A 23,212-nucleotide genomic window follows, 5' to 3' on the forward strand; every position below is an offset into this window, starting at 1 on the left:
TCGCAAAAATGTATCCAAATCTATCAACACTATGTTGGAAGTGCAGGGAAAAACCAGGTACATACGACCACATCTGGTGGACATGTGAAACCACCCAAAAATATTGGTATAAAATCAGAACTATGCTAGAACAAATTACTTCCCAGAGCATCCATGTAAAACCCTAACTATTTTTATTAGGAATCATAAGACAAAACTTTAGTAAAGAAAACAGATATATTATACATGTAATTCATATTATTACAGCCGCAAGGATTTTATATGCACAATTCTGGAAACAAGAAAAAACCCCGACCATTCTATCACTTGTGATTAAAATAATGGAATGTGCAGAAATGTCCAAGCTCACAATGGAATTGCAAAACAAGGATGAGACAGATTTCTACAAAGCATGGGACAAATGGTACCTCTGGTTAAAAGAAAAAAATTACTTAAAAATTATCCATCAAGAAAAATATCCAACAAAAACAATTTGAAAAACTAGCAATCCACGTTACAAATCATATCAAATTGAAACGACAAACTGTAAACATTGATTGACACGAACTTTAAATTACAAAGAAAACAAACCCTTAAATGACTGATATGTACTGGCACTAACAATTACAGTACATCAAAAGCACATGGAGAAAACCTTAGGGAAATCTACACCACCTACGCTTAAACCACAGGCCGCAAAGCATGAAAGCCCCAGCTCTAACGCTGGCCTTCTCTTCTTACCACTCCTCTTTTGCTCCACTCTCCTATCCCTCTTCCCCTTATATCTCCTTCCCTTCTTCCCCAGCCCTTCTTTTCTCCCTCCCCACCTATGTGTACTATACAAGTACATTATAAATGTTAGAATGTATCTTATAAATATCCCTTTTGCCTTTCTGTTCCCTGTTTTAATGTATATATTCAATAAAATATTTCTAAAAAAAAAAAAAAAGCTGCCTGGGAGTTTGGACTCCCCATTCTAATCTCTGCGTGTTGCCTCCAGTTTAAATGGCAAGTCCCAGAGATGCGAGAGAGAGGCAGGGAGAGAAGCAGCCTCCCTCCTCTGGCTGTAGGAGGAGGGGATGTTTGCCTTCCCTTTCTTGCTTTGCCATGGTGGGTAGACATAAATGATGGTCTGGAAACAAGCCAAATTTCCAAACTTCACATTCAAGATGCAAAGGTTTTGCCAAGATCCACCTTCCCCTAAAGGTCCAAAATCCTTCAGGAGTTGGAAGGAGGAAAACCAAGATGGCTGCCGCCCAGGGCAATGGTTACATGACCGGAAGGCATTAGGCAGCCTTCGGGGTGGAGTCACATCAGCTCTATTCATTTAATTAACAAATAAAATGGTTATTAAAAGTGAAGACTGTCTTGAAACACACAATCCATCATCCAGATTTGCTGATGGCTAAGAGCCTGGAGGGTTCTGAGGATGTTGCAGAAACTGACAAAACACAAATACAGGTAGTCCTTGGTTTACAACTACTTGTTTAGCAAGAGTTTTTGAAGTTACAACTGCAACAGAAAAAGTGACTTATGTTCAGTCATCACACTTGCAGAATAACAGAGTTGGAAGGGACCCCCTGCCCAGGCAGGAAAACCTGCACCAATCTCTTCTATAAAACACAACAATGTTGCAGCATTTACAATTATTGGAGCCAAGCTGTGCCACTGACTAATTGTTCTAATTATGAGGAAATTTGTCCTTAGTTTATTCATTTATTGGATTTCTATGCTGCCCCTCTCCGAGGACTCGGGTGGCTCACAACATATAATAAACAATATACAATATCTTGGATCCAATTAATTAATTAAAAATCTAAAACCCCAAAAAGCATAAAAAACAATCCTTCCATTCGCTCCACATTCTCTCAACACTTTCATTGGCCAGGGGGCAAGAATCTAAGGGCCCCAAGCCTGGCGACATAGGTCAGTCTTCAGACTCTTGCGGAAGGCCAGGAGGGGGGGCAATATGGATCTCCGGGGGGGAGGGAACTGATTCCAGAGGGCCCCCAGAGAGAAGGCCCTTCCCCTAGGCCCCACCAAGCGACATTGTCTAGCTCAGCGTTTCCCAACCGGTGTGCCGCGGCACACCGGTGTGCCGCGAGACATGGCCAGGTGTGCCGCTAAGCTCCAGCTGGGCGGGGCGCTGCCGGTACTTCCGTCCTGGGGCTCCCGCTCGCAGCTGTCCTCCGCCTCCTGCTCGATGCCGCGGTTTTCGGCGCTCTCCTGCTGGGCGCCAAAGAAGGAAGGCAGGAAGGAGAGCTTTATTCTTCGCGCCTTTTCCCCGCCTTCCTTCTTTGGGACCCAGCAGGAGAGCGCCGAAAACCGCGGCATCGAGCAGGAGCCGGTTGACAGCTGCGAGCGGGAGCCCCAAGACGGAAGTACCGGCAGCGCCCCGCCCAGCTGGAGCTTCTCCTGCGTCGACGGCAAGTTTCCTTTGTGGCCCGGCGGGAGGGCACTGGCGATGGGAGCGGGGGGCGGGGGCGGCCGCAGTGGCCGCAGGCAGTCGTGGGGAGATGGCGGCGGCGAGAGGGAGCGCTCTCTCTCTCTCTCTCAGCTGACTGCAAGCGGGAGCCCTGACGGTGGCGGTTGGACGTGCTGCTAGACGTCGTACATGCTGGCGCTGCGGGCCTGGCATATACGGTGTCCAGCAGCACGTCCAGCTGCCGCCGTCAGGGCTCCCGCTTGCAGTCAGCTGAGAGAGAGAGAGAGAGAAAGAAAGAGAGACATATAAGAGAGGCAGAGAGAGAGAGAAAGAGAGACATAGCAAGAGAGGCAGAGAAAGAGACAGAGCAAGAAAGAGAGGCAGAGAAAGAGAGAAAGAGAGACATAGCAAGAGAGGCAGAGAAAGAGACAGAGCAAGAAAGAGAGGCAGAGAAAGAGACAGAGCAAGAAAGAGAGGCAGAGAAAGAGAGAGAGAAAGAGAGACATAGCAAGAGAGGCAGAGAGAGAGAGACAGAGCAAGAGAGACATAGCAAGAGAGGCAGAGAGAGAGAAAAAGAAAGAGAGACATAGCAAGAGAAAGAGAGACTTAGCAAGAGAGGCACAGAGAGAGAAAGAGAAAGAAAGAGAGACATAGCAAGAGACAGAGAGAGAGAAAGAGAGAAAGAGAAAGAGAGATAGCAAGAGAGGCAAAGAGAAAGAAAGAGACATATAGCAAGACAGTGAAAGAGAGAGAGAGCAAGAGAGAGAGAAAAGCAAGAAAGAGATAGCAAGAGAGACAGAGAGAGAGAGAGAGCAAAGGAGAGAGAAAGACATAGAGGAAGGGAAGGAGGGAGAGAGAAAGAGAGCAAAAAAGAGAGAAAGAAAGAAAGAGGGATGGAGAGAGAGAAAGAAGGGAAGGAAGGAAAAGAGAAAGAGGGAGAAATAGAGCGAAAGGAAGAGAGAGTTTTTTGGTCCAAACTTTTCTTTAGCCCTCCCCCCCGCCCCGCCCCCCCCCCTTTCAGTGTTCCCCGGGATTTTGAAAATATGAATAATGTGCCGCGGCTCAAAAAAGGTTGGGAAACACTGGTCTAGCTGATGGGACCTGGAGAAGGCCGACTCTGCGGGACTTGGCTGGTCGCTCACGTGGCAGGAAACGGTTCCGGAGGTATTCTGGCCCGATGCCATGTACTGTAGTGCTTTATATGTAGTTCTAGGTTGCTTCTCCCCTAGTTTAGTTTCCACCCGTTGCTTCTTGTCCTGCCCTCGGGTGCTTTGGAGAATAGCCTGACTCCCCCTCCTTTGTGGCATATCCCCTGATAGGACCATTACAATATCCCCACGCCCATAATCCTTCAGATCCCTGGCAACCAGCGTATAGTCACAATGGCTGTGGCCTCCCACACAAAACCGTCATTCGTGACTTTCGCAACTGGCTTCCGACAAGCAAAGTCAAGAGGGCAAGTAACCTTCACTTGGGAACTGCAGTGGTTTGATTAACAACCTTTCATGACGTCCACTGGATGAGGCTCACGTAACAACCCTCTTGCTTAGCAATGGAAACTGTGCTCCACATTACGGTTGTGGGTCGAGCGCTTCCTACACAGGAAGCAGCCGTGGCCCTTTCTTCCTTCTTGGCCATCAGGCGGGCTTGACTCCTGGGTTTGTTCTCCCACACTTCCCAGTTTACCTGGCAGCCCTGGGACTGTGGCCACCCTCCACCCGAGTATTTACCCAGGCACAATGATCAGCTTCCCCAGGATTCGGTGGTTGCTGCCACCTGCTGTTTGCAAGTCACCGCTTAGAGAAAAGGAGCCCAGATTGTAAAAGCAGGACACACCGTGTGATTGCACACAGGAAGTGAACGGGGAGAGAAAGAAGGCGGATCGACTCCATGGGGCTGAAAGAACCGAATTTAATTATCAAAGAAAGCCTCTCTTCATACATCGTGCCCATATGATGTGATGGCCACTGGCCTGGATGACTTCAATAATGCTGCCCGTTAATCAGGGAGGCCCCTCCCTCAAGGCCAGCCATTTAGAGACATCCATTGTATCTGTTTCCGTGGGAGGGGGAGGAAGTCAGGTGGGCCTGGTGCAAAGAGACACTGCAGTGTTTACATTGCGTTCTCACTGCTGGAACTTTCCCCTTTGTTTTCCAGCAAGTATCGGGGTAACTGAGGTCTCCCACCACCCCCAGAACCTGCCATCTTGAAGCCTGACGTGGAAAAGAATCATTTGCCACCTCTGCCTGGGTGAAGAGGGGCCAGTCAGGTCCCAAAACCGGCATAATTTGCATTTTCTACTGCGGCTTGACTTCCTGGCTCCAATCCTTCCCCACAGGGAGACGGAACCGATAAAGCTGTTCCGCCCCAGACGCCTGATGGACCCAGAGGGCTTTCAGAAGGCGCTTGGGGTTATTCCAGATACACTCGTACACAGTTCGGCAGAGTCTCTGGCTGAGGCCTGGAACAATTGCGCCGTTGCGACCTCTCCGCGGCACTAGACCCCGTAGAGCCCCATGGTTCAACGAGGAGCTCCGGGAGTTGAAACGCCAGAAGAGACGTCTGGAGAAGCGATGGAGGAAGAGTAAGTCCGAATCCGATCGAACACTTGTAAGAGCACATGTTAAGACTTACAAAGTGGCGCTCAAGGCGGCAAGATGCGCGTATCATTCCGCCTTGATTGCATCAGCGGAATCCCGCCCGGCCGCTCTGTTTAGGGTGACCCGCTCCCTTCTTAACCAGGGGGGAGTTGGGGAGCCCTTGCAGAGTAGTGCCGAGGATTTTAACCCGTTTTTCGCTGATAAAATCGCTCGCATCCGAGCGGACCTCGACTCCAATTGTAAAACAGAGTCGACTGACAACGAGTCAGTCGAGGTGACTGGGGCCCGTACTTGTCCACCTGTCTGGGAAGAGTTTGATCTGGTGACACCTGATGAAGTGGACAAGGCCATTGGAGCTGTGAGTTCCGCCACCTGTTTACTGGATCCGTGTCCCTCCTGGCTGGTTTCGGCCAGCAGGGAGGTGACACGGAGCTGGGTCCAGGAGATTGTCAACGCTTCTTTGGGGAGGGGGTCCTTCCCGGATCCCTACAAGGAGGCACTTGTGCGCCCCCTCCTCAAGAAGCCTTCCCTGGACCCAGCCATTCTCAACAACTATCGACCAGTCTCCAACCGTCCCTTTATGGGGAAGGTTGTTGAGAAGGTGGTGGCGCTCCAGCTCCAACGGTCCTTGGAAGAAGCCGATTATCTAGGTCCTCAGCAGTCAGGATTCAGGCCCGGCTACAGCACGGAAACTGCTTTGGTCACGCTGATGGATGATCTCTGGCGGGCCCAGGACAGGGGTTTATCCTGTCCTGGTGCTTCTTGACCTCTCAGCGGCTTTCGATACCATCGACCATGGTATCCTTCTGCACCAGCTGGAGAGGTTGGGAGTGGGAGGCACTGTCCTTCAGTGGTTCTCTTCCTACCTCTCTGGTCGGTCGCAGTCGGTGTTAGTGGGGGGTCAGAGGTCGACCTCTAGGTTACTCCCTTGTGGGGTGCCTCAGGGGTCGGTCCTCTCCCCCCTACTATTTAATATCTACATGAAACCGCTGGGTGAGATCATCCAAGGGCATGGGGTGAGGTATCATCAGTATGCAGATGATACCCAGCTTTACATCTCCACCCCATGCCCAGTCAGCGAAGCAGTGGAAGTGATGTGCCGGTGCCTGGAGGCTGTTGGGGCCTGGATGGGTGTCAACAGACTCAAACTCAACCCGGATAAGACGGAGTGGCTGTGGGTCTTGCCTCCCAAGGACAATCCCATCTGTCCGTCCATAACCCTGGGGGGGGGAGTCACTAACCCCCTCAGAGAGGGTCCGCAACTTGGGCGTCCTCCTCGATCCACAGCTCACATTAGAGAAACATCTTTCAGCTGTGGCGAGGGGGGCGTTTGCCCAGGTTCGCCTGGTGCACCAGTTGCGGCCCTATTTGGACCGGGAGTCACTGCTCACAGTCACTCATGCCCTCATCACCTCAAGGCTCGACTACTGTAATGCTCTCTACATGGGGCTACCTTTGAAAAGTGTTCGGAAACTTCAGATCGTGCAAAATGCAGCTGCAAGAGCTATCATGGGCTTACCTAGGTATGCCCATGTTACACCAACACTCCGCAGTCTGCATTGGCTGCCGATCAGTTTCCGGTCACAATTCAAAGTGTTGGTTATGACCTATAAAGCCCTTCATGGCACTGGACCAGAATATCTCCGGGACCGCCTTCTGCCGCACGAATCCCAGCGACCAGTTAGGTCCCACAGAGTTGGCCTTCTCCGGGTCCCGTCAACTAAACAATGTCGGTTGGCGGGACCCAGGGGAAGAGCCTTCTCTGTGGTGGCCCCGGCCCTCTGGAACCAACTCCCCCCAGAGATCAGAGTTGCCCCCACCCTCCTAGCCTTTCGTAAGCTCCTTAAAACCCACCTCTGTCGTCAGGCATGGGGGAATTGACATGTTCCTTCCCCCTAGGCTTATAAAATTTATGCATGGTACGCTAGTGTATATGATTGGTTTTAATTTGTGGTGTTTTTTAAATTAATTTAAATATTGGATTTGTCTTACATTGTATTGCTATTGCTGTGAGCCGCCCCGAGTCCGCGGAGAGGGGCGGCATACAAATCTGATTAAACTTAAACTTAAACATAATTTGGGTTTTAACCCCTGTTGAGCTTAAGGCAAAGATCTTCTTTCTACAGGACTCCCACCTTCAGCAACAGTCTTTCCTTATGGCACAGGCCAAAGTCTTGCTTTGTCTACTACCCAGGTTCCCAACATGGGGCCCACACCCCACAGGGGGGCAGCTTGATTTTTAATAGGGGCAACTGGAACCTTGTTTAAACAAAGTTAATGGCCTTTTTAGGCTTCCCCCACATTCACTTTTTGAATAGTAAAGACTTATGTGTGTGTGGTGGGGGGGCATGAGGATGTTAGAGGTGCTCAGGTGGGGCATGGGCCAAAAAAGGTTGGGAAGCACTGGTCCACTAGGGAAGAGGGCAAGTGGCTGGGGACGTTCTGGGAATGGAAGCCCACGAGCCTTGAGGCTGCCAAGCCCTGGAGAGCCCTGCTGTAGAGGAAGCCCTTCTGGCTGAGCTCCCCACTTCAGTGGGTCTTTGAACTGCTGTGTGGGTTGGGGATCCGCCCCCCGTCCCCTCCATTACAAAGGGGAGCCTCCTCCGCCTCCTCTCCCCACTTCCCACTGAGCACGAAGCCCCACTGCTGAGTCACCCAAGCCGCCTTCTGGCAGACACCATCCGTGGGGGAGAGCAAGGACCCCCTCTCTGCCACTGAGAAAGGTCACCCGGCCCACTCCCCTCACCCACCCACCCGGAACTCAGAAAGAGTCGTCTCCTCCCCATAGTGAACTTTGGAGAAGCTGCCGTAGCATCAAAGCCCCTGGCCCTTCTCCCCAAGGAAGCTGGTGACGTCCTGGGCAAAGGATTCCCTGCGAGGGAACGCCATCCGTCTCATGCACGACCGCAGGTAGAGTGGGCCAGACCTGGAAGACAAAAGGGGGGGGGGCAGGAGGAGCACCAAAGGTAGCAGGAGGCTGTGATGACTGGGGCTGGGGTGGTGGTGGAGCTCAGCCTATCCCCCCCCACACACACACATTTTCTGCTGCACAAAGCACAGGGCCAAAACTGGAGAGAGGAGGAGGGGATGGTCACCAGGAGGCTGCGGTTCCTCAGAGGTTCCCGCCCAGAACTACGCAAGCAGCAACTGGCAGTGAGAACGCTGGACAAAAACGCCTCCCTTCCACACCACACCACACTCTCACTATCCCAGGTCGAGCCAAATCCAGCCAGGGGGCTGCTTGGAGCTCAGCTTCCCCACGCGTCACCCACTGACAGAGACCCAGGGGTAAATCCGGTTTATATGCCATTTAAAGTCTAGGAAGGAAAACAAGGGCCCAGGAGACAGGCTCCCCAGGAGCTGCCACTCAGATTCACTGCCAATAAATCCCAATCAAGGAACCAAGCGGGCAGGGCAGGCTACTCTATATAAACAGCCTCCTCCTCGCACTGATGATGTTACCAAGCTTGGTTATGAAACGTCTGTAGCAAAGCAGCCAAGCTCAAAGAACGTCAATCACCCCACACTTCTCTATTTTCCTATTAGCTTGGAGGAGGCACCACCAGGAACTTCCAGGGAGGATCAGGGGTTTGGTGCAGTGGGCAAAGTGCTGGCTTAGAAACCAGGAGACAGTGAGAGGTCTACTCCTGTCTTTGGCATGAAAATGGATGGGGTGACTTTGAGCCAGTAAAACCCAGCCTACCTCACAGGGCTGTTGCTGTGGGGAAAACACAAGGATGGTGTATGTCTGCTGCCTTGAGTTGCCTATATACACAGGCAAGGCAAAAAAAATTCTAATAATAAATAACATTTTCCCCATCGTATCCTTGTCTGGGTCCCAGACAGAGCGGCAGAAATGAAGGGTTTGTTTCGTGTGTTGCTGGCCAGGGAAGCGGAACTGGACCCAAAGTGGGCGCCCTTCAGGTGAGAGAGAGAGAGACTGGGTAGAACTCCCATAGAGTGAGTTTCCCTAGAGGGGCTTCGGGGGCAACGCTGAGCCCAAGGGACACACCCACCTTCCTATGTTTTCCTCCACCGAACCAGGCTCCGATGGGAGCTTCAGCCAGTGTGCAGCCACCTCCTGCTTCCGGTCAAGTTTCCAGAGGGTCTGCAGTAAGTACAAGGTAGCCGTGCAGCTGTCTGTAAAACAGAAAATAAGAGGCTGCAGAAGGGAGGGAAGAACCTGGGGGGGTGGGGGGGTGAAGGGAGGGATCAGCCTAGGACAGGGAGAACCTATGGCACGGGGGGAGGGGCACAGGCGGCACACGGAGCCATATCTGCTGGCATGCGAGCCCTTGCCCTAGCTCAGCTCCAATGTGCATGTGTGTGGCAGCCAGCTGGTTTCTGGCCCCCACAGAGGCTCTGGGAGGGGGGTTTTGGCTTCCAGAGAGCCTCCAGGAGGATGGGGGAGGACATTTTTACCCTCCTCTGTCTCCAGGGAAGCCTTTGGAGCCTGGGGAGGGCGAAAGACGAGGCTGCTGGGCTCACCAGAAGTTGGGGAACAGGCCCCCATGGGGCGGGGGAAGCTCTTGTCGCCCTCCCAAGCATGGAATTATGGGTGTGGGCACTCGCGCATGCACACCAGGTCCGCCATCACTGGCCTAGAATCCCCGCATGGCCAAGAGACCAGCCTTGGACCACGCTGGTTCCTGTGCACAGGCATAATTTGCAATGAACCAGTTCAACTGGACCTCCGCGTGTGGCCCTGGTCTTTCGTGCCTGACAGAGGGGCCACAGCCTCACCTCGTCCCCAGGCTCCCCTTGCCCAGGGCTTCTGCCACTTTCCCTGTGAGAAGGGGGTCCATCTCATCTTGCTTAGACTGGCCCAGATTCTGTGTCCTCCGCCAAGCCCCCCCTCCGACACCCCCCCCCCCCCCGAGAGATGCTTCTTTGTGTAGCCCGTCCTCAGTGCCAAGCCAGGCCCAAAGGCTCTTTCTGGCCTTTCAGAGCAGGACTCTCCTGCTGAAGGTACCTGGAGAGACCTGCAGGCTGAACTGAAAGTCCATCAAGGCCTCTTTGAACCTGCCCAGCTCCAGAAACTGGATTCCTCTTCCGGTCAAGGCCAGGAGTCTGATCTGAGGGAGCTGCTCTGCCTCCGCTATGGCCGTCCGTTGTTCTCCTTCTGGCTCAGTCCTGCAGCTGCCTGGCAAGAGGAAGGACACGCAGCGATCCTTGATGACCGTGAAGCCCCCCAAAACGAGGCCCATTCTTATTCTGCAAGGACAGCCAGCTCTCAAGTGAAGCCACACCGGGGAAGAGCTAGCAAAAAGCACCGGGAGCAGAGACCTCTCCACTGCCCAGACCACCCCCCTTGTTTTATCTGAAGGGGTTAAATGCACCTCGGGTGAAAACAGCTGATGCCCCTCAAGAAACAAGAATGTGTCCCATCCTTGGTCAGAATGGACGACTTATAAAAGGGGAGGTGTAAACACATGGCCTACAGATGGGTCAGTCTGATGCGATACTGGGGGGACACCAAAGGGAGCCATTATTGATTGATTGATTGGATTTATGCCCCCCCCTCCATGGGCCCCAGGCAGCTTACAACATACAACATAATGTTTAATAAACATTATGAAAACTAAGCAGTAATTTTCAAGTCAGCCTGGATCTGCTCGGAATGCAGTTTGTTAGACACCATATCTCAGTTTCTCAGACAGACTATGCCGGAGCAGTGGAGCTTGACCTTTTGTTTGACAAAGTCTGCCCGTCAATAGCTCATCAAATTGGAGAGCGGCAGCTCATCAACTGAGGGGCCACAGAAACTGCCCCTGCCTCTTCTAGGCTTCAAGAGTTGAATCACTTAGATGAGATTTGTAACATTTGCAGTTAACCAAACACCTAGGCAGGATAGCTAATGTCTATTGAATGACAAAAATTAAATTCAAAACCCTCTCGCCAGATTAGAGCAAAAAACTTTTTAAGGATTTGGGCAACTACGGAGAGGGGCGGCATACAAATCTGATAGATAAATAAATAAATAAATAAATAAAATAAATAAATAAATACATACATACATACATACATACATACATACATACATACATACATACATAAATAAACTAATTTGATTGGAGGCTCCAGAGCAGCTTCCTCCTTGCTCTCTGACAAAAAAATTAATGAAATCGTGGCTGGGGGTGGTTCTATTTTCTTATTTTGTTGATACAATTATTTATAGATCACCCAGTTCCCAAGAGACTCAAAGCAGCATCATACATTAGATAAGCAACAGTTAAAAACCCACAGGCACTCTAAGCAGCTAATGCGCCCAAACCCACTGCAGAATAGAAGAAAAGGTTTCAAAGTCTTGCTGAGAAGCACTTGAGCGCATCCGTTACCTGGGGAGGCTCAGAAAAGGAGAGACCTGAGTTCTGCTTTGGTCGCATCCCACCTTGGGCACCACACCCCAATTATATTGAAGAAGGTGCTAGAGAAAGGCAATGCAACTCATGGGAGCAGAAATAAACCCGTGGAGAGAGACTGAGGGACCTGGGCCCCCTTCGCTTGGAGAAGACGAGACACAGAAGGGGCCTGCCAGCCCCTTTGGAAGACAGGTGGTCCTCATTTAACAACCACCCATGGCCAGTCCTCAGAGTTCCAGCTGCCGTAGTGTCCCTGTGGTGATGTGATTGCGATTCAACACTCCGTTTGTGAATACAACTTTGCATTGTGATATGTAACGTTCCCTGCTGTCTTCCCACAAAGACCTCACTGGGGAAACCAGCAGGATGTGAGATTCTCACTCAAGGATGGCAACTGGGATTGTTGCCCCCTTTGGGACAACTGGAATTCCACTTTCAATTGCCATCATAAACTAAGGATTACCTATAGGTGAAAAAGGTCAGGCTGAGGGGCTTCCTGGGCCTTCCCAGGATGGATTTAAGGGGCAGATCGGTGGTGGGGAAACTCCCTCTAACAGTGGTCCAATGACAGACCCAGAGGTGGAAGGCTACCCATGATGGGTGGGCTCAAATCTGGACTCTTGCACTGAGTGGGGTGTGCATGGGCAGGGGTGCACGCGCACACACATTTCCTCATGACCCGGATCACCCAAACCGATCCCTCCAATCCTGTGACTCAGGTGAAGAAGGGGAGACATTTTCTCTGGAAAGAGCCCAGGAAGCAGGTCTAGTGGGAGGCAGAATCGAGCCAGGATGACCTCTGTCCATACCTGTGCTGACCAAGTGGACTCTCAGGAGATCGTTAAGACACCTGTGGGAGAAGGGTTGCAGTGGCATCACTTCTGTGCTGCTAGCAGGGTCCAGGCCCAGAGAAGAACAGAAGGCCCCCCCTTTGGCTGACAAAGAAGCCCTGTTCTGAGAGCTTCTTCCTTTGTATACGGAAAGGGGGGGGGGGGCGGGGGCTTTCTCCCCAAACAGGAAGCTCCTAGTTTTCAGAGATGCCAAAGGAGGCTAGAGGTTGGGAGGAAACCCTCCCTCTTTCTCTGGCTCTCAGCCACCACCAGTGCATGCAGGGCAAGTAGAGTTTAATTCAATTTATTAAATTTATAAGCCGCCCAACCCCTTACAGAAAAGTTTAAACCCCCTAAGATAAAAGCATTCATAACTTCTGGGCTGGAGTGAGATGGTATTGGTCAACAGCCCCAGGTGTTCAGGGCTTTCCGGAAGGCCAGGGGGGTGGGGGGCGGTACAAATCTCCAGGGATAGCTGGTTCCACAGAGTGGGTGCACCAGAGAAGGCCCTACCACACGGTCCCGCCACTTGGCATTGTTTGGACGACAGGACTCAGAGAAGCAGGGGTGGGCTGCTAGCCGGAACACTAAACTGGGCTCACCCCCGCGGCTTGTGAGTGCTTGCAGGGCCAGCACAATTTTGCTTCTGCTCCTGTGGAGATAGAAAAATCGCACACAGACCCGCAGGTGCGTCTGTGTTTCAGTGAGGGTTTTTTGCCTTCCACGCACACCAAAATACGGGCGCAGCTGTGGCTCCGTGCACGATTTGGCTCCACAGGTGCAGAAGCAAAATTGCACTGGCCCCACAAGCACCCAGGAGCCGCAGCGGAGAGCCCAATTTAGCGTTCGGCTAGAGCCCACCGCTGCGGAGAAGCAAAGGGAGGAAGCCAGGGTCAAAATGCCATCCAGTCTCTGCACAGCTCTACGGTTCCTTTGAAGGATGAGCCGGGGCCCTGGGGGGCTGCTCCTGGCCCCACACAAGGGGGCTGCCCTGCCCCACCAGCCCCTCCCAGCTGTCCCCGTGATCAGGGTCCCACCGGAGGCTAGTTACCTGGTAAAGCTGCTTATGGCTTCCTTGGTTTCTCCCAGCTGGGCTCTGGCCCAGCCCTGGACCAAGTGGGCGGCCGCTTGCCAGAGGACGCAGCGCAGACCCTCTCTCTGCTCCTCCAGGAGACCAGCAGCAGCAGCGGCAGGTTTGGCCGAGGATGACCCCTCTGCCCCTGCGGCCTCCACTTCGGAACTCGGGCCCAGCCCCAGGCGCAGCTTGGCCGGGATGAGCCTGCTTGTGTGAGAGGCCACCTCTTCACACACCACCAGGGCTTCCTGGGGCCTGGATGCCTCCTCCAGAGCACAGGCTGCTTCCAGGAAGACCTCTGGGACTCTGGGCACAGCCGGCTCCCTGCGCTGAAACATCTGGAAGGAGGAAACAGCCCCCCCCCCCCAAAAGAGATGAATCCCACTGCAGGAAGCAGCATTCACTTGCTGGTGGGAAAGCGAGGATAATCCCCCCCTCCTAAAGTCTGGGAGCCCGGGGCCCAACCCCCCTTGGCCGGAGGATCTTTGCGGGGGCCACCAAATATACTGAAGGTCCAGCAGCCGTTTTGACCCAAAGCCCCGCACCAGGATTCGTTTCCACACCCACATTCCTCTGCCCACCCCCTTAGGGGGCTTTTCTTTGCCCCTGCTCTTTTGAACACACAACTTGCACAACAGCTTCAGGGGTTCTGTTTAAGGGCAGCAGGAGCCCTGGCAGAGGGGGGGGGGGCATTCCTGGTCAGCCCCCCATCCCTTCAATGGGCAACTTTATTTATTTATTTTATTTATTTATTCATCAGATTTGTATGCCGCCCTTCTCCGTAGACTCGGGGCGGCTAACAGCAATAATAATACAATGTAAACAAATCTAATATTTAAGTTAATTTTAAAAAACCCAATTTAAGAAACCAATCATACATACAAGCAAACCATGCATACATTTTATAAGCCATGGGGGAAGGGAAAGTCTCAATTCCCCCAACTTATGTTCCTGGGGAGCAACAGGGGTTGGTAAAGCAGTCTGCACCTATCTTTTTGGAGAGTTCAGAGGTCACAGGGACCACATTTAAAGGATCTCCCTAGACATATGGGGGGGAAATTCAGAAATCTCCTAGTCCTTTTCCTTGGCTTACAGCTGGTCACTTAGCGAGTGGGGAGGGATCTATGATCCAGAACCAAAGTGTCGCCATTCCCCCAATACGCAGACACAGGTAGGACTTGGCTCCAGGTGCTGGGCAGCCAGGCCTCCCTTATGCCCACTGGCTGCAGCATCACCTGGTCGCATAACTGCACGGGACTTGCTGGAAACAGGCATTTATTTCCTCCTGGCTGCCTGCAAAACCCTGCTCAGGGCAAAGCCACACATTGGCTTAACTCCAGTGGCCATCACTTAATGTCCACTTTAAGGAAACCACCCCGGGCACACTCCATAACCAGGGGATTATTTATTTATTCATTGAACCTGTATGCTGCCCCTCTCTGTGGACTCGGCCCGGCTCACAACACATCAATAAAAAACAATACTCAAGTTACTCAAGACCCACCTATATCACCAGGCATGGATCTACGGAGAGGGCGGCATACAAATCTAATAAATAAATAAATAAATAAATTTTATGTTTGGTATGTATGTGTTGTATGGTTTTTTAACAGTTGGGGTTTTTTATTTAATTCTTATTATTAGATTTGTTCCATTGTCTATACTGTTTTTATTATTGTTGTTAGCCGCCACGAGTCTTCAGAGAGGGGCGGCATACAAATCTAATAAATAATAATAATATACAATAAAATATCTGATCCAATTAAATAACTAATCCAAAAAAACAATTCTAAAAAGACTAAAGCATTAAAAATCATTCTTCCAGGTTTAAACCACAGACATACTGCGCATTCATTGGCCAAAGCTGGGGTCGAGTGACCCCAAGCCTGGTGGCCTAGAGGGGTTTCCAGATTCTTGGGGAAGGCAGGGAGGGTGGGGGCAGGATTCCACACCTGTCTAGCACACTTTAGGAAAAGGCCCCAACTGCAGCTGGAGGGGAGCTGGGCCTTTTCACGAAACAAGTTAATCCGCCCTGAGTCCACAGAGGAGGGCGGCATAGAAATCCAAACAAATATATCAAGTAAATCATCAGAAGAGGCCCCACCCCGGCCCCCCCTCCTGCCAAGAGACACGGAGGACGGGGGGGCCAGGGGGGGCGTCCCCTGGACATTCAAACCAGTAACTAGCCTGTAGAGAAGGAAAGAGCTGCAGCCCCTCACCTGTGGGAGGGGTCCTTCCTGGACAAGAGCCAGAAGGTCCAGGTAATGTTCCGCAGCCTCTGTTGCCCTGCAGGAGAGACGCCCCCATCAGCAGGCAGCGTTTCTGTGGCCTGTAGTCCCACCAGCCCTTCCCAAGCAGGGAGTGAGGGCCAGGGTCAGTGTCTCCCCACCGGGCTCTCGCTGGGCCTAGCAGGGAGGGGGGGGAAGGCAGCCCTCACCTCTCCGCCTGCAAACATCTCTTGGCCAGCATGTGCTTCACTCCTGCTGGGCAGCTCGGGGCAAGGAGAGCAGCCGGACGGCACCCGCTGGTGAGCATCTCTGTTCGGATGAGGCCATGGGGGTCGTGGGACTCCAGGGTTTCCTGCGGACGACTCTCCAGAGCCTGGGAAGGAAAGAAAGAGGGTGGAGGGGGACTTGGGCCTTGCTCACTTGAGGCTCACCTAACACCCTTCTCATTTTATCAGATTTATTAGGACAGACGTTTCCCAGCCTTGAGCCCTTGAGCATCTGTGGACTTCAACCCCCAGGAAGGCTGGCTGGGGAATTCTGGGAGTTGAAGTCCAGGCATCTCCAAGGGACCAAGGGTGGGGGACACCGTAGTACAAGAGAGCAATGCACATCACAGATCCTGGCAGATTCCGGGCACTTATAACACTATCATAATAAAACACCACACTAACACTTGCTGTTGCCTCCCCCTCCCCCCTTCCCAGCCAGATGGAAAAGTGCAGGCGGAGAGGCCACCACGTAGACACACAGAAGATTGACAGCAGAAAAAGCCCCCCTGGTCCATCTCGTCTGCCCTGATACTATTTCCTGTACTTTATCTTAGGGTGGATCTATGTTAACCCACATCTGCTGGAAGTTTGTTCCAAGCATCTACGACTCTTAATATTTTCTCACGTGGCTTCTGACCTTTCTCCCAGCTCACCTCAGAGGGTGCCCGGGTCGTCGTCAGACTATCCCTGGGTTGCCCTCTTGGGACCCACCTGAGAAAGCAGCAGCAGAGCTTCCAGTTCGGCCCCGGTCAGCCCCAGTTGGTGGTACAAGAGAGCAGCTTGGTACAAGGCTGGCAGGAAGGTGGAGTCCACCTCCAGGGCCTGCGTCAGGTGCTGCAGCGCCGTGTGTGGCTTGCCCTGGAGACCCCAAAGAGAGGGAAGAACTGAGGAACCCCTGGAGCATCTACAGTGTTCCCTCGGATTTCGCGGGTTTGAACTTCGCGGAAAGTCTATACCACGGTTTTTCAAAAATATTTATTTAAAAATACTTTGTGGTTTTTTCCCCTATACCACGGTTTTTAAAAAATATTAATTAAGATATACTTCACGTTTCCCCCCCCATACCACGGTTTTTCCCACCCGATGACGTCATATGTCACCACCAAACTTTCATCCGCCTTTAATAAATATTTTTTTAATAAACTTTAATAAATAAACATGGTGAGTAATAATCTAAATGGTTGCTAAGGGAATGGGAAATGTGTAATTTAGGGGAGTTACAGGAAGGCTTGTGATACTGTTCATAGCCAAAAATAGTCGGAGTCGGAGTCTACGGAGAGGGGTGGTATACAAATCTAATAAATAATAAATCTCTACTTTGCGGAAATTTGACTTTCGCAGGCGGTCTCAGAACGAATCCCCCGCGAAAATTGAGGGAACACTGTATACCAGTTGTGAAAACACAACACATGGGACAATGGGACAAAACAAGGCTCGGCTGTTGTGTCTCAAGAGCTTCTGGAATGGTGTCTGGGGCTCAGTCAGGAGGGGAACTTCCGTAAAGAACCCCCAGCAACAGGGCCCCTCCTATCACCAATGGGAGATTCGGCAGGAGCCCCCCCCCCCCAAACTCCCCCTTCATCTGTAATCCAAAGACTGGAGGTGAGACCAGTGACACGCAGGGATGTAGGCCAGGTTACATAACCAAGGATGCCCAGGTCTCTGGAGAAACACTCCCAGAAGGAGGGGGAAGAACCGGAGGCTATAACGGAGGGGAGGCCAGTATTGGGAGTCCTCCACTTGCAACCGTTTTATTTAGTGACCGGTTGAAGTTACAACGGCAGTGGCTTCTAAAAAGTGAATTTGGGTCCTGTGAGCAAAAGTCCAAGACTTGGCAACTGACTGACATTTATGACAATGACGGGGTCACGTGAGTGAGGATTCAATCCTCAGTGAAGGACATGGTGCAACAAGGCCCCTCCCCACCCTTCTATGTGAGGGTTCTCTGGCCTGGAGAGTTTCTTTTTTCCTGTTTCCCACATTCCTTAGAACACGTGAAAGGCCCCGTACTGTTTTCCAGTGGCAGCTCCCCATCAAGGTGAAGATCTGGGCGAGGATCCGCTTGGAACACAGCCCGGACGCAGCCGCGTGGAGGAAGGGAAGGGCCTTGTGGGGGTTGTCAGCTTCCAGCTCCTGAACACCTGGAGGAGGCAGAAGGCACCAGGAAGCCTCAGTGGGTTCAGTTCCATGTGGGGCTACAGACTGAGGCCTCTGTGCCACTCATCCAAAGGGGGCATTGCAGGTACTTCCTCCACCTGCAACCATTATTTAGTGACCCCTAGAAATTACAACAGCCTTGAAAAGAGTGATGGATGACCGTTTTTGACACATGACCGTTGCAGCATCCCCATGGTCAAAATCCAGACACTTGGCAACTGACTCATACGGATGATGATCGCAGTGTCCTTCCCGCGACCTTCTGACAGGCAAAGTCAATGGGGATTCACTTAACAACCATGTTACTAACTTAACCGCAGTGACTCATTTGACAATTGTGACCAGGTCATAAAACGAGGCAAAGGCCATTTAAGAAATGTCTCACTTATCGACAGAAATGTTGGACTCAACTGTGGATGTAAGTGGAGGGCTACCTGCACTTTGTCTCTGAAACCTATGGAAGCATTACTGGCAAACGGGACAGAAGTTGGAAGGGCCACAAAGCCTGCGGAGAATCTCACACTCACCTTGCACGAAGGCAGCTGAGGTCCACAGAATCTCTTGCAAATCTCTGGTGGTTTGCACCACCCGGGGGTCAGACCCTCCCATTTCATGGGGGTGCCACGTCTGCAGCAGGGGAAGGAGCCCACTGTCACAGCCAACACAGGGAGAGCCAGGGGTCTGAAAGGAACACAACAAAGAACTCTCAAAGCGCCAGAATACAGGGAGACTAAGCGGCCACTCCACTCCAAGCGGTGAAGCTGGTCAGAGAGAGAGAGAGAGAGAGAAACACACATCACAAATTAAAATTAGCATTAACATTTATATACCACTTCCTACGGCCCTCTCTAAGCTGCTTACAGAATCAGCATATCACCCCCAACAATCCGGGTCCTCATTTTACCAACCTCGGAAGGATGGAAGGCTGAGTCAACCTTGAGCCGGTGGTGAGATTTGAACTGCCAAACTGCTGGCAGCCTGTGAGCAGCAGAAGTACCTGGCAGGACTGCACTCTAACCACTGCACCACCAAGGCTCTAATAATAATGTAATAATACTAATCAAGTCACTGAACGTAAGGAGTAGAACTAGGGAAGCATGGAACAAGGCTGCATCGCACAGCCCAAAGGGGGGGTAGGGGGGGTGGAACCCATTATTTTTCTTGTCCCCTTTGGAACCCCCTTGTGCCTGCCATCCAGTCTCCTCCTACCCAAGGCTGCTGGGGGAAAAACAGTCTGCTTTTACCAGACGTTTGAGCTGACTGTTTGTAAAGGGATTTAGTATCAGGCAAAGGCCTTTAAAGCAACAGATCAATATTATTATTTTATTGAAAGTGTCCATGTGCAGAGGCGGCTATTTGGACTCAGCCTACCGGGCACCTTTTAATGCTGGACTCCACGGCTGGCCAGGACTTTTCCTCAGGAATTGATTCGCCAGGTCCAGATTAGCTGCTGCTACTCCCGTGTAAAGCTGCCCCCACCCACAATCCCGGCTTCCCTCAGGTGGGAAGAGGCAACCCAAGCCAAGGGTCGCAGCCCCATCTCCTCCTCACCTGGGCACCGCTGAGGAGGCGCAGGAGCTCCTGGGCTCTCTCCAGCTGGTGGTCGGCCAGCCAGACGGCGGTCTGGAGAGCAGCCAGGTGGTGCAAGGGGGCCTGGAGCTCCTCAGGTGAGGCCTGCTGCTGGAGGACCCTCGGCCACACGTCCTCGGAGTCGAGACCCTCCTCGGCCACCGAAAAAGCCTCCAGCACTGGTGGGGGGCAGGGAGAGTTTATTATTTATTTGTTTTGTCAAGTACTTATTGGTTGTATACAAAGATATAATGATACTTATATACATGATACCAGTAAGAGAGAAACATTAGGACAGGGGACGGAAGGCATGCTGGTGCACTTATGCACGCCCCTTACTGACCCCTCAGGAATTGAGAGAGGTCAACAGTGGAGAGTCTAAGGGTCAGATTTTGGGGGTTAGGTGAGTCTTCGGAGAGGGGCAGCATACAAATCTAATAAATAATAATAATAATAATAATAATAATTATTATTATTATTATTATTATTATTATTATTACTATGATACTACAGAGTCTGGTAGTGAATTCCAGGCATCAACTATTTGGTTATTAAAGTCATACTTCCTGCAGTTGAGTTTGTATCTGTTGTGTGCTTGTGTATTGTTGTGGTTGAAGCTGAAGTAGTCATTGACAGGAAAGTATAACAAAGCTTAAATACATGATATTTGTAGGGGAGAAACATGAGGACAGGGGACGGAAGGCACTCTGGTGCACTTATGCACGGCCCTCACTGACCTCTTAGGAATCGGGAGAGGTCAACGGTGGGTTTGGGGGGGTCAGGTGATGATACTACAGAGTCAGGTAGTAAGTTCCTGACTTCAACTACAGTACTTGGTTATTACAGTCGTATTTCCTGCAGTCGAGTTTAGAGCGGTTTTCTTTGTGTTTGGATCTGTGGCGTGCTCGTGTGTTGTTGTGGTTGGAGCTGAAGTGGTCATTGACAGGAAGGGCGTTGTTGTAGCAGAGGACTTTATGGGCTGTGCGGAGGTCGTGCCTGAGTTGCGAGGGCTGCGAGTCTCGTCGCGCGGGGGATTCTGACAGACTTGGCCCCCGCCCCTCCCGCCCCTCCTTACCCCGCCGGAGCCCCCGCTCGATGCAGGCCGAGGCGCGGCGCGGGCAGCCTCCGGGCGGGCGCATCTCGGCGGGCAGCGCGTTGCAGAGGACGGCCAGCTCCACGGGAAGGCTCGGCAGGGCGGGCGGGAGGCCTGAGGGGAAGCCAGGCGGAGGGAGCCGTGAGCGGGAGAACCCCCTCTCCCCCCCCCACGCGGGCCTCCCGTCATCCTTTGCGGCCAGGCCCCGCCCCCCCCCCCCCCCCCCCGGTACCTTGAATTCTCCTCAGGAGCTCCGCGAAGGGGGGCCGGGCCGGGCAGGATCGCCGCCTGCAAGGGAAGCATCAAAGCGGGCCTGAGTTCCGCATCCCCGCCGCCCGCCCGCCCTCTCTCCCTCCCTTCCTTCCTCCCTCTCTCCCTCCCTGCCTCCGTCGGCCGCGCACCTCCCTCCAGCGCCTGGCCAGCCGGTCATTCTCCGCCCGCCACAAGGCCAAGCAGCCGTCGCCGTCGCCCGCCATTTCTCATGCTCCAGCCGCGTCGCCCGATTGGTCGGGACGCTTCGGTTGCCGAGGCGACGCCGACAGGCGGCAACTTCGAGTCCCGCTGGGGAGAGCCAATGGGCGGGCCGCGCCCCAAGCCTCAGCCAATAAGCGGCGGGCGACTGCCACGTGCGTTTCCTGCTGGCGGAAGAGGCAAAAAAAGGGGAGGGCTCGGCTTTGCCTGGTGACTGCATCGGCCCCACCCCTTTTCCTCGAGGTCCTAAAGCCGACCTTGGCTGTTTTTATCTCCCAAGTCAGACATCGCGACACTTGGCCGCTTTAAGATTTGTGGACTTCAACTCCCAGAATTCCCCAGCCAGCGTTACATCCGGATAGAATAGGAGTCTTAGGTTCCCTAGTGTGGACACTGTTGTAGTGAGTGTGCTTTATGGCAGTGTTTCCCAACCTTCCCGTTGAAGTCCAGATATCTTCAAGTTGCCAAGGCTGGGAAACACTGCTCTATGGGATTGAGCGGCATATAAATCTGAATGATAAATCTAAATAATAAATAAGTTTATCTTCCAAGTGGGCACCGGAGACTTCCCTTCAATCAGGACTGACATTCAAACGTTTTCCCTACCGGTTCTGTGGGCGTGGCAGGGGAAGGGCCACCCAAATGTCTACTACCCCACTGTGGGCGGGGCTTCTGCATCTTTCAGTGCAAATTGGGGGCTCTCGAGTGGAGCCCCGTTTTCCCTACCCCACTGTGCTCCCCCCACCCACCCCCCATCCGGGCAGCAGCCCACCCCTGGGAAGGACACTGCAAAGTCTCCACACCCACACACACCCACACACACTGGGTCCAGGCAGGGGGGTAATTGCCGATTTTCCAATTTACTCAAAATTTGCTTCTCCTGAATTTCACCCCTGCTTGAGATTCTTTTGCGCTCTCAAAGGAGCAAAGCAAGCAGCAACATGCTGGTCCCTTGCAAAAACACCTTATTTGAGGGCTGAGAATGCCACCTTCTCTACACTCTTTGTTAATTAATTTAGTTACATAAAAATTTGTTTTCACAAAAACAGTTGTATTTGCATCATATTTCATCTTTCTGTCAATAAATTCATATCTTAACGCATTGTTATTATTATAATTCAATTTAAACTTCTATTTCTCCTCTTAAACCAATGATAAAATGTGTTTATAGTAATCGGAGTCTTCTTTGTTTTTTAATTTAAACAACAATAACAATAGAAAAGACATTGATAACCAAAAAGAACAATAGTGAATGCCGATGATTTTTATTCACCAGAAAATAATTTGATATTCAACAAGATTGTAACTTTCCTTCTCCCAAGAGGATATTGATGAGATATTTTTTGTTATGTTATTTGTAGTTTTGTAATTGTCCATGGTGTTGTTTTTTTCTTTTTGTGTATTGCAAATATGCCAATGTATATACTTTTTTTGATTATACTTTTTAAAACAATTTAATAAAAATTACTTTAAAAAGAAAATGCACTTTTGCGTCTATCTGACCGTTTCTATAAGCCAGTGGTTCTCAACCTGGGGGTCGGGAGGACCCCTTTGTGGGTTGAACGGCCATTTCACAGGGGACAAGGCCAAAATGATGTCAAAGAGGGCTGGTAATGTGTTGTGTAACGAAGGAGTGTCCTCATACGTGGGCATTAAAAGATGTATAAAGATCCTGCATTTATACCAGTTATATAATGGAACTGGAAAAGGTGCAAAAAAAGGCCACAAGAATGACCAAGGGAATGGAGCCCCTCCCTTATGAAACCAAGTTGCAAGGCCTCGGTCTCTTCAGCCTTGAAAGACGGCGTTTGAGGGGTGACTTGATCGAAGTGCATAAAATCCTGCATGGGATAGAAAAGGTGGATAGAGAAAAATTCTTTTCTCCATCACACAATACTATGATGAGGGGCCCCTCCCTAAAGCTCACAGGTGAGAAAGTGAGGACAAAGGGAAATATTCCTTCCCCCAGAGGGTCCTTGGTTGATGGGATTTCCTTCCAGAAGAGGTCGTGACAGCTGTCAGCCTGGAGAGCTTCAAGGCAGGATGAGACAGATTCAGGGATGCCAAGTGTATCATAGGTGGTGATTGAAAGGGATGTCCCAGTGCCTCCTCTAAGTGGGTTGAGACAAGCAGGGTTCCTTGAGTCCCATTTGT

The 23,212-nt window shown here is 51.6% G+C and overlaps 1 protein-coding gene across 1 annotated transcript; it reads right to left on the reverse strand.

Moving 5' to 3' along the window:
- Positions 1 to 6,932: 6,932 nt before the first annotated feature.
- On the reverse strand, positions 6,933 to 21,150 carry FANCG (FA complementation group G). Its single transcript, XM_070736439.1, is given in 15 exon segments — positions 6,933 to 7,930; positions 9,021 to 9,144; positions 9,977 to 10,147; positions 12,176 to 12,216; positions 13,248 to 13,609; positions 15,491 to 15,557; positions 15,709 to 15,872; positions 16,480 to 16,626; positions 17,779 to 17,909; positions 18,453 to 18,606; positions 19,477 to 19,673; positions 20,570 to 20,701; positions 20,820 to 20,854; positions 20,856 to 20,875; positions 20,989 to 21,150. Coding segments are annotated over 15 exon segments (1,932 nt in total). The 5' UTR covers positions 21,064 to 21,150; the 3' UTR covers positions 6,933 to 7,818.
- Between the last annotated feature and the right edge of the window lie 2,062 nt (positions 21,151 to 23,212).

Source organism: Erythrolamprus reginae, chromosome 2, assembly GCF_031021105.1.
Source record: "Erythrolamprus reginae isolate rEryReg1 chromosome 2, rEryReg1.hap1, whole genome shotgun sequence".
Lineage (NCBI taxonomy): Eukaryota > Metazoa > Chordata > Lepidosauria > Squamata > Dipsadidae > Erythrolamprus > Erythrolamprus reginae.